Below are 14,985 nucleotides of genomic sequence, written 5' to 3' on the forward strand. Positions count from 1 at the left end.
ATAATAGCAGAGGGGGTGGGATTAAATAAGTTTTCTTCTTCCCACTCCTTTTTGGGCAATCGGAGATACTCTTTTTTTTTTGGTGTGTGTTTTGCTGTCTGTTTTTGTTTATTTTTCCTTGTCTCTTGTATCATGTTGATTGACATCGATTGTGGCTGCATAGGCTATGCAAGAGAAAAGATGTCTATTTGCCCAAGACAAAAAAATAAAAAAAAAAAATAAAAAAAAAATGCTAAGAGAGACAGACCTGGTTTAGTTTATTAAATTCATGGTTTAGACTACAGATCTCCTTCAAATACTTACTGGTCCATATTGAGGATAGGAGAGGTTTAGTCTTGGTTTAGTCTTGGTCTACCCATGGTCTAATCCTGGTCAAGTCTTGGCCTAGTCCTAATTTAGACCTCAGAGTTAAACTACCTGTAGCTGTTTTAGGTCAAGAATAATGCTGAAATTGATTTATTTAATCCTGTATTTACTGCTGCTGCCATTACTGTTACATATACTACATGATTCTATTTCCACACCTGATTTTATCTGAAACAGTTTTTGAAATGACTAAACCTACTCATTTATGGCTTATATGTGTCTCTCCAGTCCCTAGTGGCGCTCCGTTTGTCAGCGTTGAAAAGTCTCCAGATTTTGTGATGGAGGGCGACTCTGTGAATGTGACCTGTACTGTCCTAGGAGAGCCTGAGGTCCCCATACACTTCAACTGGATCTATCCCAACCAGGTTTTGTTAATTTCCTGGTCTCTTTTTGGTGCAGTTATTTGTACACATAGTGAACAAAAATAATAATTTGAAGATGACAAATACTTTTAAGTTATACATAGGCATACACTATGGGGCTTCTTGTCCTGAAATTGCAGTTCAATTTTCCTTTCCATGAGTTTTACAACCATGAAACCCTGAAATGTATACCCTCCATGAGGAAAGTGACATAGTGCAGCTTTAATTTAATAAAAGAAAAGAGAAATCACTGTTCAAACAACACCACAAACTGAAGTATGCTAATTTTTAAAATAATTGAGTACTTTTTATTTTAATTAATTTGAATTTGAATAGGCTGTTTATTTTAGGTTTTCCGATATTAATAAAAGTTACTGTTAGAGTTGAGACACAGTGAGCTAGCTAGCATGCTGGTGTGCACAGAGCCTATTAGAATATAGTCAAATTCACTAGTATTCTGTGTATTTTGCAGCCGTCCCGTCCTGTTCAGGTGCATTCGTCCTGGCGACTGGTGAAGAGGGGGCTGGGACACACCACTCGAGTCTCTCAAAGTGTCCTTGTCATTAAAGAGATGAACCGCAGGTCCTTTGGGAGTTACATCTGCAAAGCGAAGAACAAATATGGAGAAACTATAGTGGCCACCAATGTACAGTCTGGATAAACTGTCAAAATATCTAAGAACACAATCACTTAAAGGAGCACTAAAACACTATAGCTTTTCTGGTGTAGGATCCATCACCCTGTCTTCTCCATGGAGATATTTTGACACGTTAGAAATGTTACATAGAATGGCATTAAACTTATTAATCTTCATGAGAACAAGTTGGTGACACTCTCAGGCCAAGTTATAGGTCAGATCAGAGGTGGGGCAAGCCTTACCTGGCTCATGGCAGATTGATATGTGTCACTCTGAACTTAGTTCTACACATAATAAATCTGGGATGGCTCTCGCTGAAAGCGATCAGAAAACGTGAAACATCATGGCGATAATTTGAGTCTGATTGGTTGAAGAACAAGACAAAACTTTTGTTACATCCAGTTGAGAGAATGGCACAGACATCTTCCCTGTCCACAGATGCATAAAGCGCTTACCTTCTGCATGCTTTTCACAAACAAAATGGTCAGTATTGACACTAAAATAGGTGGTGTTTATTTTGGTTCACTTGAGCGACTCACCTCTGGCTTTTGCACAAACGTCAGTGTGTGCAAAAGCCAGAGGTACCTATTGCACCAGGGGGCACGCCAAGATGGATTCTCATGGGTTTGTGAACTCACAAATATCACAAGAATCCATTTTGCTGTGCAAGGTTATGGTAAGCCAGCTCACTATAATTTGTAGGCATGTTTTTCAAGGTGTTTTTGAGCAATAAAAATACATGTAATTTAATAAATGCATAATAGATATGTATCAGACAAAGCAAGGTGGCAGATCCCCTCACCAGAAAAGTTACATAGTGCACTTTTAAGAGCATCTTTTGAATCTACCTGAAAATAAAAAAAATATCATAATTTTATCTAAGCATCAAAGATTTCCTACCAAATACCTGCTAGTCAGTGCTGAAGGAAGGACAGTTAGATAGTCCTGGTTAAATCCTTGTTTGCAGTCTAATCCAAAACTAAACCAAAGACCTCCCTATTGGAAAAAGCAATTCCATATAATATACAATAGTAATAGTATTGTACTGCTTGTAAATATTTTTGAACTGATTTGCAACCAGAGATTCTTTTATATGCCGTGAAAATGTTCATAGATTGTACCATGTTTTGTCCTAACAATAAATGTGTGTTCTGTGTTTTTCATCAGTCCTCCTGAAATCTTGAAATTATTTAACATATGTAGGATTTTAAATGTACTTATTTTAAGGTACAGTATGTATGGAGTTGGAATGCTATGCCATTCTGTGGAATATACAGCCAAAGGAACAACATTTCCATGGAAACAAGCAGGAGGAAGCCCTTCTCCAGGCCAGATAAGAATCAGGTTTGTGAAGACACAAACCCACTCAGAGGACAGATGTTTTCAGTGCAATAAAAACAAACATGCTTTTATTTTAGTCTGTATTTGAGGAAACGTTAGGTCCTGTGACTTTAGAAGTAAATCAGTCTGAATACCCTACATCTGTTTAGCGGAGTGTTTTAGGAACAGTGGGCAGGGTCTCAGCTGAGTGCCAGGCTGTTTCTAATCATCTCCATATGAGGAATGTGACCTGATGGACCACAATGCACTGGTCTTTTGCACTTGCTCAAATTCTTTCCAAAGAAATGCTAAGTCAACCTGCCTGGAGTAACAATGGAAAGGTAAAAAAACAAAACAAATACACATTAGAGCAGAGGCTCCCAAATATATACTTTGCAAAAACAGTTTCTTTCTTGCTCCTTAATCCCTTTGAGATTTCCACTCTCATTTATGCAGTGGTGGGAGCAAAAAAATACTTAAGTAAAAGTTTCAAAATACACTTAAGTAAAAATATTAACATACACTTTTTAAAAATGTACTTAGAGTAAAAATTATTTCTCCCAAATTTTGATTCTATTATAAAGCTTCAAATGTTGTGATTTTGATACAGGTTTGTGCTGAATTTAGCTGAACAGAAATAATTGAATTTTTTTATTTTTTACTGTGTGCCTGTTTTTTGTAAATTTTTGTTTGCTCAATTTATGAAGTAAAAAATAAACCCTCGGGCTTTTCTGCAGGCCACAAATAGTGTTAGAAATACTTTTACTTTTCAGTCCTGTTAGAAATGTTGTGGAGTAGAAAGTACAGATACCTGCTCTCAAATATAGTGAAGTTGAAGTAAAAAGTATCCACTGTATCCACTCAACTTTTTGTCCAGTTGACAGATTTAACTTTGGCTTTTACTATCCGCTATAACATTTACTTTAGCAAAATACTGCACTCAAGTATATATTTTAGCTATTTGTACTTTACCTCTCCTTACTTTGTTACATTCCACCACTGCATCTTTATTTGTTGAATTGGTTGTGTAGCTATCTGGAATGTCTCAAATTATGTTCATTATAATTTAATAGTGCATAGGAAACTTTCTGGTGAAGGGTCTGTCATAGGCTTGTCTCTCAGGAGATGCTATTGCTTTGCCTAGAATGTTCCACTGCAGGGCATGTAATATATCTCACATTTGATGAATTATTGGAGAAATGCTAGATAGACAATTTATCATACTTTGGAATATTCCAGGTAAAGCAACAGCATCTAGAACAGCAGTATAGAAAAAGACACTGGATGGAGAGATTTTTCCCCAAGACTTTATTTTATTAATTGCATATTTCCAAACTGTTCCAAAACACCAGTAAAATTCCCACTCACATGTAACTATGACACAAACGTGAAATGTAAAACCCCTGTCCCTCTACAAAGGCCTCCATTTTAAAGCTGCATTAGGTCCATTTCACAACATGTACAAGTATTTGATTGGTCCCTTGGTCAAAAAAACAAACTAAATTGTGAATAATAGACTAAATATTTCAAACAAATATTATAATTATAAAGAAACAATACATAAATCCTACAGTGTTGAGGACCATTAGGGATCATCTTATGGCTTATTGGAGGCATTTTTGTATTCATTATGTGAAATTATGGTATGGCTTTGTTACAGTAGAGATGTAATGAAACTTAAGACTAATAATTGATAAATGAAAATGGATGGTGTAATTTTTATATTTTGGCCCAGTTTTGTTTTACTCAGATTGTCAAACCAAAATATAAAAGGCTTTATGCCAAATAAGTGTGTGTCCATCAATGTGAGTCTTGTGTGTATTTGTGTAAGTGCTTGGTTCAAAAGGATAGGGCAGTATTTTTAAAATGTGGTGAGATCATTTTGGGTAATAAATATGTAATTGTGATGATTGTTGTAAGCATGGTTTGGAATAGCAGACAGGAGCATGAGTATAGACACTAAACACAAATCACTCTTTATGTGGGCTTGGGACTTACACGGACTATATGTTGTTAAGAAGGGCATCCAATGTAAAGCTTAAATCAAATGAATATAGACTGGATATTACCCAAGCCACAAGACTAACTGTGGCAAACCATGGAGAAATTCAACTTTGACTTTGAATAATTATACATATGTTTTTATAGCTTAGTATTATTGTTAGTAGTAGTGGTAGTTCTTGTAGTACTGGTATTGTTAGTAGTAGTTGCAGTAGTAGCAGTGTTAGTAGTTTAATTGTAGTAGTAGCAGCAGTATTGGAGGTAGTAAGGTTATTAGCTGTAGTTTTGGTAGTAGCTGTAGTAGTGATATTAGCATTAGTGTTATTAGTAATAGTAATAGTAGTAGCAAGGTAAGTAGTTGTAGTGGTATTAGTATAGTAACAGCAGTGTTAGTAGTAGCCATAAGGTTATGAATGGTATTAGTAGGGCTGTATTAGTACTTATAGTAGTACTGGTAGTAAAAATGGCTCTAAGTTGTTGTTGTTGTTGTAGTAGCAGCCATGTTAGTTGTTGCAATAGCAGCCATAATATTGGAAGCAGTGTTAATAGTGTTAGTAGAGGTTGTAGAAGCAGTACTGGAATTAGTAGTATTAGAAGTAACAGCAGTGGCGGTAGTAGTAGTAGTGATGGTAGTAGTAGCAGCAGGAGTGTTGACAGTGATACTACGCACTGTAAAACTGGTTGCCCTCATCATTGCTCCTGTCTGCTCCTATAAACCAGTGTGATCCCCCCCCTACCCCCCACATATCACGTAGAACCCCACTGAACAATCCTTTTAAACCAAACTATACAAAACAACAAGAGTGAATACATACATCTGAGTTTTCCCCCCATCCAAGTATCAGATGTGAAAGGCAAAAGTCTTATAAGTGCTCCAGTGCATTTTTCAGTTCTATATATATATATATATATATATATATATATATATATATATATATATATATATATATATATATATATATATATATATATATATATATATATATATATATATATATATATATATATATATATATATATATATATATATATATATATATATAGTTCATTGAAACCTCAAAGACCACCGTAGGGACTGGGGTCTCTTTGGTCTTGACCAGTCTGATTGAGGTGCTCCGTTCAGGTAGCAGGTGGTCCTGTGTTATCTGGGTGACACAGGTGGGCTAGAGAAGAGTGAGGTCGAGCGAGGGGACTGCAGATTGAAATGGGGTGGGGGTGAGGGGGAGCGGGGAGAGTGCAGGTTGTAGTGGGGGGAGGGGGAGCGAGCGTTGGGGCTGGACTTTCGAGGGCTGCTCAGGTCTCCGTTGTGCAGTTTCCACATTAACTCTTCATTCTCCATGGACAGACGCTTGTTCACTTTAGACTCTTTTTGAAGAGATTCCTGCAGCAGAGCCTGTTCTGTGGATAACTGCCTGTGGAACGAGAAATAAGGGTGGGTTACAACTAAGAGCAATAGAAGACCCCTGACACAATACGACACTCATGTATCAAGTGCAACTAATGGTGTTTGGTGCAATTCTACTGCCTCACATACAGCACATGTCTTTTGTGTTGTCTCAACATTGCTGGGTGTCAGATGACATCACATTCAAGTGCCCAGTAATATTCAATACAGATGGCTGCAGCTAAGATTGATAGTTAAATTACAGATTTTTGCTGCATTATAACAGGTTGTAAGGTCAAGTCGCTAATAGAAATTAACAGGTTCAACAATTCAGACAACCTTGTAGATATTTCTTTGACTTTTCATATTGACTAACATGGTAGTCTGTCTTGATATCACATATTTTGTACCTGGATAATGCGGCGTGTCTGTCCATTCGAGCCTTTAGATCCTCATTTTCCTGTTGGATTTTCCTTAGACTCTCCTCCAGCTTCAAACCTTTCTCTGTCTGGAACACAACACGGTTATTGTGCATATTTTATAATAGCTACATGGAATGGGCATTAATATCTAATAGTTATAGGTCAGTGTAATCAAATATACCTCCCAATACAGTTTATGATATTGGGTTACTCTCAATACTAGAGAAACAATACTTATTCACTTTCTTATTAAAACTGATGAGATTTAAATATGCACTTAGTAACTTTTGTGTAAAAGGGGCCCACCACCTGCTCATCTCCATGAAGAGGTTAGCGATTTGTCAGGAATGATCCATAGTATGGCATGAAAACTGTCTACCTCCATGGAGACAAGCAGATGACAAGAACAAGTTATAGTCCCCATCAGGCTGGTGTAATGTCACTCACCAGTTTGTCGACTTCCATGAGTTTCTTCTCTTGTTGGTGCAGTTGTTGGTTTTTTATGTCCAACACGACTTTGAGGCTCTCCAGCTCCTGCTCCAGATATAAAGTGTGGGAGTCCTTCTGGAAAACCATACAAGTCTGATTAGCACCAATGTGTGGGGAATCTCTTTCACAAAATCACAGAATACAACCAGTATTAGCATGTTAGCAGCATAGCATAAAAAAAAGAAGAATACTAGTCATTTCTCAAAACCTGATGTTCATATACCACACGTACACAACAGAGGGAACCAAACTTGATTAGTTTTGAGGGTAATGGGGACATAAATATTTTACGGTTCCATCTTCAGTATACAATAAATGAATGAACATTTATGCCATTTTAGTATAAGAAAATAGTTAAAAAGAAAAGGATACTTTTCCAAGACACACCAAAACAATAGACAGACCTGATATTATTTACACTACAGAAGCAGTAGTAGTAGTTTCAGGCTCTTTCACTGACTGACCAACAGATTCACTTTGCCACATTGACGGCTGTGTTAGGCCAAAACAGCAGCCATTAATGACATTTATTTATATATTTAGTGAACACATTTATCCCGTTATCTCAGTATTCTCATCTGTTTTGCTCAGAGCCAACCATCAGTCTGGTCATGGGGTTTCTGGTGGTCTCTTTCATGAGAACAGATTTTGTGATGATTATGACATTGCTTCACAGTGAAAGTCTATTCTGATTTTCAGGGAAGTCTATTTATTTATACTAAATAATTCTAGATTTAAAAGTGTAATGTGTTAATTTCTTTGGTGGAGGGTCTGCCACCTGGGATGGTTGTTGCTTTACCTGTAACATCTCCCTCCTACTGTTTTCTTCCTCTCCGAGTTTCTCCATCAGAGCCTTGTTCTCCTGAGTCAGCTCCCGGATCTTCTCCTATCAACAGGCACACAAAGAAGATTAATAAATTAAATATTGAATATCAAATGATTTATCTCTATAAGCAAGACAATTCAAGGCATCCTTTCCCAGGCCTAAACTCATAGATTTCTACTGACTATGCTGGCAGGGACAATCCCTTTGAAAAAAAAAAGTTTTTAAGTACATTTGTGGGTTAATTTAAAATTTTCTATCTTTTGAACTTACATGTAGAACCATCTCTGCATCTTTTAACGTTTTGTTGAGAGCCTGCAGCTCCTGAGTGTGGCTGGTCCTGAGCTCTGAGGGGTAAAGAATAGACTTGCAATGACATTTTCAGACTTTGGTAAAGCTTAACTAAATAAATTCCTGTTTCTTTACCATCCAGAGAGACTTGGTGCTGCTGCCTCGCGCTCTGCAGCTGGTCTCTGTGGCTCTGCTCCAGATCGAGGCTCAAAGCTTCGAGAGTGGCTCTGAGCTCCTCCAACTGAAACAGCCATGTGAAAAACAGGGTTAATATTTCAGCAGATATTAACTGGTCAAATAGTATTAGTTAGTTACACATTGATACTCCCCTTTAGCTATGTGAAAACAGTTGTAATTAGATTGGACTTTACCTTAAATAAACAGATTCTGTGTCATGCATTTGGTTGGCAAAGGGTTAAAGCAGAGCATGCTGGATAATTGTCATCATAAGTTCACTTTAGTTTGTGCAGTGTATTGAGGGTCAGACAATCAAACAAAGATTACACCCCAATATGGAATTTCTTCATTGAATATTAGGATGTTTTGACTAGAGGGTCAGTGATTATGTGTCTTCTGCATTTGACCCATCCTTCAGTCCCACTGAGGAGACCTGCCAAGAGCAGTGAGAGCTACAGTGCAGTACCTGTATGGGACCCATCTCCAGATAAAGCACTAGGCTTGGTTTGGACTATGTTAGCTGGTGGGTTCTTCTTATTGTGCATGTTTTGGATTAATGGTCTTTCAAATGAGACCTTTTTTTGCTCTTAAGTGCTAATTATTCATAACCTAAATATGTAGCTTTATAGTATCACTTGAAATGTTTTATTTAGAGGTTATCTTTTGAGAATGACTGTACAATAGAAACATAATGTGAAGCCAAGTCAACTATTAGGACAATTAATAGACATTTTAAAACATAGTTATCAATATATCTAATGCAATAAGGGGACATAGTGATGCATATTAGTGCATAGAGTACTCAGAGTAGTATTGTGACCACAGACCTGTAGCTGCAGTGTCTCTGCACTCCTCTCTCTCTCCTCTCTGCTCTTCTGCTCGCTCGCTCTCCTCTCTTCTTCGTGAGCTTGTCTCAGTCTCTGCTCCAGCTGCTGCAGGTCTCTGTGGTGCTGAGCCTGCACGTGCTCCAGAGCCTGCTGCAGCACCCCTTGGAGGGCCTCCTTCTCCTGAGCTAGGCACTCAGACCTGTTCACTGTGCTCACTGCAAACACACAACGTAACACAATATTTTAATACACTGGTTTAGTGGTACAAAAACTAGAATAAATAATAGCACATTCCAAAATGGTTATAACTCAATATATAGGGAAATAAATCTGGTATGAATGACAATCAGATGGTTCTGATGTGACAAAAAACAAATACAACACATAAACAACATGGAGAACCAGTAGAGGTTATTTTCTAACAAAGTTCTAGTCATGTACAGTGCATCTGGAAAGTATTTACAGCGCTTCATTTTTTCCACATTTTGTCATGTTGCAGCCTCATTCCAAATTGTATTAAATTCGTGTCTTACCTCAAAATTCTACACACGATACCCCATGATGACAATGTGGAAAAATTTTTTTTTTGTGTGACATTTTTTGAATATATTAAAAATAGAAAACTAAGAAATAACATTTACATAAGTATTCACAGCCTTTGCTTAATACTTTGTTGATCTACCTTTGGCTGCAATTACAGCCTCAAGTCTTTTTGAATATGATGCCACAAGCTTAGCACAGCTATCTTTAGGCAGTTTTGCCCATTCTTCTTTGCAGTAATTCTCAAGCTCCAGCAGGTTGGATGGGAGACGTCTGTGCACAGCCATTTTCAGGTCTCTCCAGAGATGTTCAGTCGGATTCAAGTCTGGACTCTGGCTGGGCCACTCCAGGACATTCACAGAGTGGTTCTCAAGCCAATCCTTTGAGATCTTGGCTGTGTGCTTCGGGTCGTTGTCCTGCTAAATGAACCTTCGCCCCAGTCTGAGGTCAAGAGTGCTCTGGAGCAGGTTTTCATCCAGGATATCTCTGTATATTGCTGCATTAATTTTTCCTTCTATCCTGACTAGTCTGCCAGTTCCTGCTGCTGAAAAACATGCTCATAGCATGATGCTGCCACCACCATGCTTCACTGTAGGGATGGTATTGGCCTGGTGATGAGCGGTGCCTGGTTTCCTCCAAACATGACGCCTGACATTCATACCAAAGAGTTCAATCTTTGTCTCATCAGACTAAGGCCCTTCTCCCCTGATCGTTCAGTTTAGATGACCGGCCAGCTCTAGGAAGAGTCCTGGTGGTTCCAACCGTCTTCCATTTACGAATAATGGAGGCCACTGTGCTCATTGGGACCTTCAAAGCAGCAGAAATTTTTCTTTATCCTTCCCCAGATTTGTGCCTCAAGACAATCCTGTCTCGCAGGTCTACAGGCAATTCCTTTGACTTCATGCTTGGTGTTTGTGCTCTGACATGCACGGTCAACTGTGGGACCTTATAGAGACAGGTGTGTGCTTTTGCAAATCATGTCCAATCAACTGAATTTACAGCAGGTGGACTCCAATTAAGCTGTAGAAATATCTCAAGGATGATCAGTGGAAAAAGGATGCACCTGAGCTCAATTTTGAGCTTCATGGCAAAGGCTGTGAATCCTTACGTAAATGTGATTTCTTAGTTTTCTATTTTTAATAAATTCAAAAAATGTAAAAAGAAACCCTTTTCCACATTGTCATAATGGGGTATTGTGTGTAGAATTTTGAGGCAAGAGATGAATTTAATACAATTTGGAATGAGGCTGTAACATGACAAAATGTGGAAAAAATGAAGCGCTGTGAATACTTTCCGGATGCACTGTAACTGGAAACAGAATTGGTAATGTCTTTTTGGTAACAAAGTGCTCATCAAAGTGGACCATATTGTAATGGTTATTTAAAGTCTACAAAGTTAGTCATAGCAGAGAATGGGAAATTGGGGCCTGATGAACAATAAAAAAAAGTTTTAGCGGGTATGTCTTCATGATTATTAATTTAAAATGTTTATATAAATGCAAAGTTCAATGAGCAAAGACTTTACTTATAAAGCACCTGATCAATCAATTTAACAAACTGAACAGAATGTGCCTCTCTGGTTAATAAAACATGAAGCTTAGCGATATTATTTTCCTGATACTGTATTTGGGCACTAGACCCTTGAGTGACTCATACCAGAGTTTACAGCGGTCTCCATCACAGTTTATTTGAGCAGTGAAGTGGGTAACAGTGACACTGTCCATGAGCTGTCCCAGTTTAAGACCACCACATAGATTGAGCCCCAGACACTATCAGCACCAGGTTTACAGAGGGGGGCAGTTTAACAGGTCACTGCCTTTAAAGGGGGAATGGGAAGGCAAGAGATTAAAGAAGAGCAAAGCAATTAACGACACAGATTTCCCTCCTAGCACCACCACTGGCTTCCTCTGTACAACTGAACTGAAATAAGCAAAGTTCTGGACTAACTCTGGTCTTAAGAGAGAAGACCACTAAATTGAACAAAATTATTAAGAAAACTTGGCCTGGACAATAATCATCAAACAAGTACTATTGTACAGCTAAACCAGAACTAAACAAAGACTTAAAGGGCCTATATTACGCTGATCACTCTGATGAGAAAACAACATTGTAACATAGGTCAAACACATACCTGGAATAAATTTGACTATTATTTGCGTTGATAAGTCTGTATTGTTTAAATCCAGAAAATTAAGATTAAAAGCCAATTGTATTTGTTTTTAATAAGACAAAAAAATGTGACAGATCTATACGAACCATACCTTTAACATGAGCTGATCAAACATTGGCCTGTGCCACTCTACATTCCTTGACCATGTGCTGCAGATCTGGTCATATGAGGCTTTGGGTTTAAATCTGAGCTCAAAACACAAGTCAACCTTGATGTGAACCAACTCCACAGCCCCTAATATGCATAATGTTTAGAAGAAAGACTGGAATAATGGCCGCATTTACAGTTATGCAAAAGAATTAAGTTACCTAATAAAAATGTGAGTACTGCCTGTGAGTAAGGCAGGTGCTTTGTGTGACTAGAAATCCTATGTTGTATTCAGAACAAATTAACCAAAAGAATTCCCAAATAAAGTACTTCAATATTATAGAACCAATGAACTTGAATCCAATTTTGATGCAAACTTGTAGCATTAATACTGTAACACTAAAAGAACAGTCACTATTTGTAAGATAATCAAAGACAACAGATCATATGAATGTAGTTTTAATGTTAAGTTACATACTGTGAGACTATGTTTGATTAAATGTTTAAATAAATCTTGACTTAATATTTACAACTTTTCAGAAATAATCTGGCATATTAAGCTTCAAAAGTTGCACAAGAATCTAAATATACCTATGAGATGAGTTAAGAGAATATCGCTACTGAATAAATATATACATAAAAAAAACAAACAAGAAAAAGGCACTACCAACTGGGCAAAACTGTTGGTGTAAAGTGTGGTAAGTCAGTATTACAGGAGACCAAAGACGTGTCTCATGATGTGAGGTGAGCCATTCCGCCGCTCAGCCCCCTCTAGAGGTCAGGGGTCACGTGCTACACTCCAGGGTCCACTCTACTCTACACCACTCACATTTTACAAGAGCAGTAACAAGGGGCCTCAAAAAATACCAGCTATTACAGGGGCATATGCCAAAGAATCGTGACCAAAAAAGCTATAGGTCAACCTGGTCTAGACTTGGGAAATAAAATCATAAAACTTGCATATGGACCCAAGTATGAGATAGGAACTGAACTAACCAACTATACAGCGTCAGTTTAGGTGTTGGCCAACTCCTACTTCAACCTAATTTAGAACCACAGAATTATTTATACAACTACTTTAAACATAATGACTAAAAGATGCTTGTTTAAACAGTTACAGCATCATAAAACCACATTTCATTTTATCCGGAAAATATAATCATATAACACAACATGTCATTTTTTGTGTATCAAGGACATGTTGGGCAAAAATGATGCACTGTACCTGATTCTTAAACACATGTAAATTATGCTCAAATACATGGGAAAAATCTAGTACAGAGCCTTTAATACTCTATTACATTACAGTATGTCCCAATTAAGCAGGTTTTTGCCTACTACTAGTGTGTAGTCATTTAGGTTATTTGGGTAGAGTTCAAGGTAAAACATGTTATCCTGTCTTATTTCTGCCAAAACACATAAATTGCCTCTTGAACGTAAATTGTGTCTCGATGTAAATGGCCTTGAATTGAAGCGTGTCCTTGTGTGTCTTGTGTCTGTACTCACCCAGCTCTCCTCTCAGCTCCAGTAGCTCCTGGGACAGCCCCTGGCTCTGCTGCACAGCTTCATCTCTCTGCAGACACAATGTAAACATCAGGTTCAAGGACTGGTACAGACAACCAGGAATGTCTAAAAAAGTGCTTTCAATTTTGTTTAATTTTATTCAGGGACATTAAATTTTCTTTTTTGGGTAAATTATTTGCACTTAATTATGACATTATTACACATTGATACCATGTTAATGTATGTCTGTTAACAAAGCCAGGGAAATACTAACAATGTTAATTTGCACCATTAACACAGGGTTGGGGTTAGGATTATTACATGAATTTAATCATGGAATCATGTAGAATGCTAAATATGTCCTGCTTTCAAAATTAATGAATTGCCATATAATTAAGTACCACTATTGAACTAATTTACTAAGTAATTAATGGTACCATGATGGAAAGGGCATAGTAGGTCAGGTGCTAGCATTAAATATATGAGGAATTCTGCTTCAACTTAATTTATTATTCTAATCATGACTGAAGCTTAAATCCAAATATCAGTCTCCAAAGATGTAATAAATACCTATAGTGGCATATTTGAGCTGAATGTGTTCAGTCTCCAGTACACTTCATAAAATGTTAATCAATGAAGACAATGTTTCTTAGATCGAACACCAATGTCATGACAATTATTGACGGTGTCAAGTGAAAATACACTATCAGCAGGGTAAGTAGCTGATTACTGAAGACTAAGAACAAAAAGAAAGACCATCAAACAATCAATGAATCCAACTTTACAGACTATTAAGTGTAAAACTGCCCTGGGTATTTCATAAACAGAAATATTGATCCATAAACATCAACACACACAAAACTAAGTCTCAAATAGTGTTATCTAACCGTAAGCATTTGTACACTTGCTTATGCAGCAACTCTAGGTATATTTAGCTTTTAACTCACTTCTGCATTTAAGTGCTGATGTTGTGGCCACAGAGAGCACTTTGTTCTGGCCAATACATTTAATACACTTTTCCCCTTTAGAGACAGTGACTAAGGACCACATTTGCTGATTCATATAACAGCCAGAGCCAATGTCCAAAGTTATCTCTACAATTCAATTTAATTAACAAAACAGAATGCGTCAAAATATTAGCTAGCAAAAGGCAGGATTTTAACAATGAGGAAGTATCAAAATACAGTTGAATTGACTTGCCACAAAACAATATAAAAGCCATTTACCCCATCTGCAGTGTAAGGACTACCAAGGCACGCTTGGCTGCTGGTACAACCCATGATCTTGCCTCTATCCTGGGGTTATTCTGCCAGAGAGCCCCCCTGCCCTCCTCCGGCTATGGAAACCCACTCCTCCAGTATTTCAAATGACCCAGCCACATCCACATGATGCCTCTACTATAGCAAAGACTAGAAACTGAGCCAAGAGAAAGAGGGGGAGCGAGAGGGAGGAGGAGGGAGAGAGAGCGGAATGCCCAATGCCTGCAGACTGCACTGTACATCTACCAGAAAAACAAAAAGAGGAGGGGCAAAGTGAGCAAGGAACTGTCTGTGGACCAATCAGGTGACTGCACTTAAAGCAGCTGTA

General features: G+C 37.7%; 3 protein-coding genes across 3 annotated transcripts in view; 2 read left to right on the forward strand and 1 right to left on the reverse strand.

Moving 5' to 3' along the window:
* slc7a2 (solute carrier family 7 member 2) overlaps positions 1-443 on the forward strand; it is a 19,468-nt gene extending 19,025 nt beyond the window's left edge. The window contains exon 12 of the mRNA XM_033973645.2: positions 433-443. Coding sequence (XP_033829536.2) covers positions 433-443 — 11 coding nt within the window. The remainder of the gene's footprint in view (positions 1-432) is intronic.
* An 89-nt stretch (positions 444-532) lies between these two features.
* pdgfrl (platelet-derived growth factor receptor-like) lies at positions 533-2,531 on the forward strand. The gene is made up of 2 exons (XM_055224892.1): positions 533-731; positions 1,201-2,531. The coding sequence occupies exons 1-2, from the start codon at positions 552-554 to the stop codon at positions 1,387-1,389; spliced, it is 369 nt and encodes a 122-aa protein (XP_055080867.1). The 5' UTR covers positions 533-551; the 3' UTR covers positions 1,390-2,531.
* A 3,187-nt stretch (positions 2,532-5,718) lies between these two features.
* LOC117377939 (microtubule-associated tumor suppressor 1 homolog) overlaps positions 5,719-14,985 on the reverse strand; it is a 32,852-nt gene continuing 23,585 nt past the window's right edge. The window contains exons 9-16 of the mRNA XM_033974466.2: positions 13,402-13,468; positions 9,100-9,314; positions 8,231-8,336; positions 8,078-8,151; positions 7,781-7,867; positions 6,940-7,056; positions 6,481-6,578; positions 5,719-6,098 (exon numbers count right to left, since the gene is read on the reverse strand). Of these exons, the coding sequence (XP_033830357.2) occupies positions 5,828-6,098; positions 6,481-6,578; positions 6,940-7,056; positions 7,781-7,867; positions 8,078-8,151; positions 8,231-8,336; positions 9,100-9,314; positions 13,402-13,468 (1,035 nt within the window). The 3' untranslated portion in view covers positions 5,719-5,827. The remainder of the gene's footprint in view (positions 6,099-6,480; positions 6,579-6,939; positions 7,057-7,780; positions 7,868-8,077; positions 8,152-8,230; positions 8,337-9,099; positions 9,315-13,401; positions 13,469-14,985) is intronic.

The sequence above is a fragment of the Periophthalmus magnuspinnatus genome, chromosome 10, assembly GCF_009829125.3.
Source record: "Periophthalmus magnuspinnatus isolate fPerMag1 chromosome 10, fPerMag1.2.pri, whole genome shotgun sequence".
NCBI classification, from domain to species: domain Eukaryota; kingdom Metazoa; phylum Chordata; class Actinopteri; order Gobiiformes; family Gobiidae; genus Periophthalmus; species Periophthalmus magnuspinnatus.

Excerpts from the sequence above, each read along its gene's own strand:
- pdgfrl (XM_055224892.1), top strand. The coding sequence starts at position 552 with ATGACTAAACCTACTCATTTATGGCTTATATGTGTCTCTCCAGTCCCT. Across the intron at positions 732-1,200 it reads ACTGGATCTATCCCAACCAG|CCGTCCCGTCCTGTTCAGGT; the intron begins GTTTTGTTAATT and ends TGTATTTTGCAG.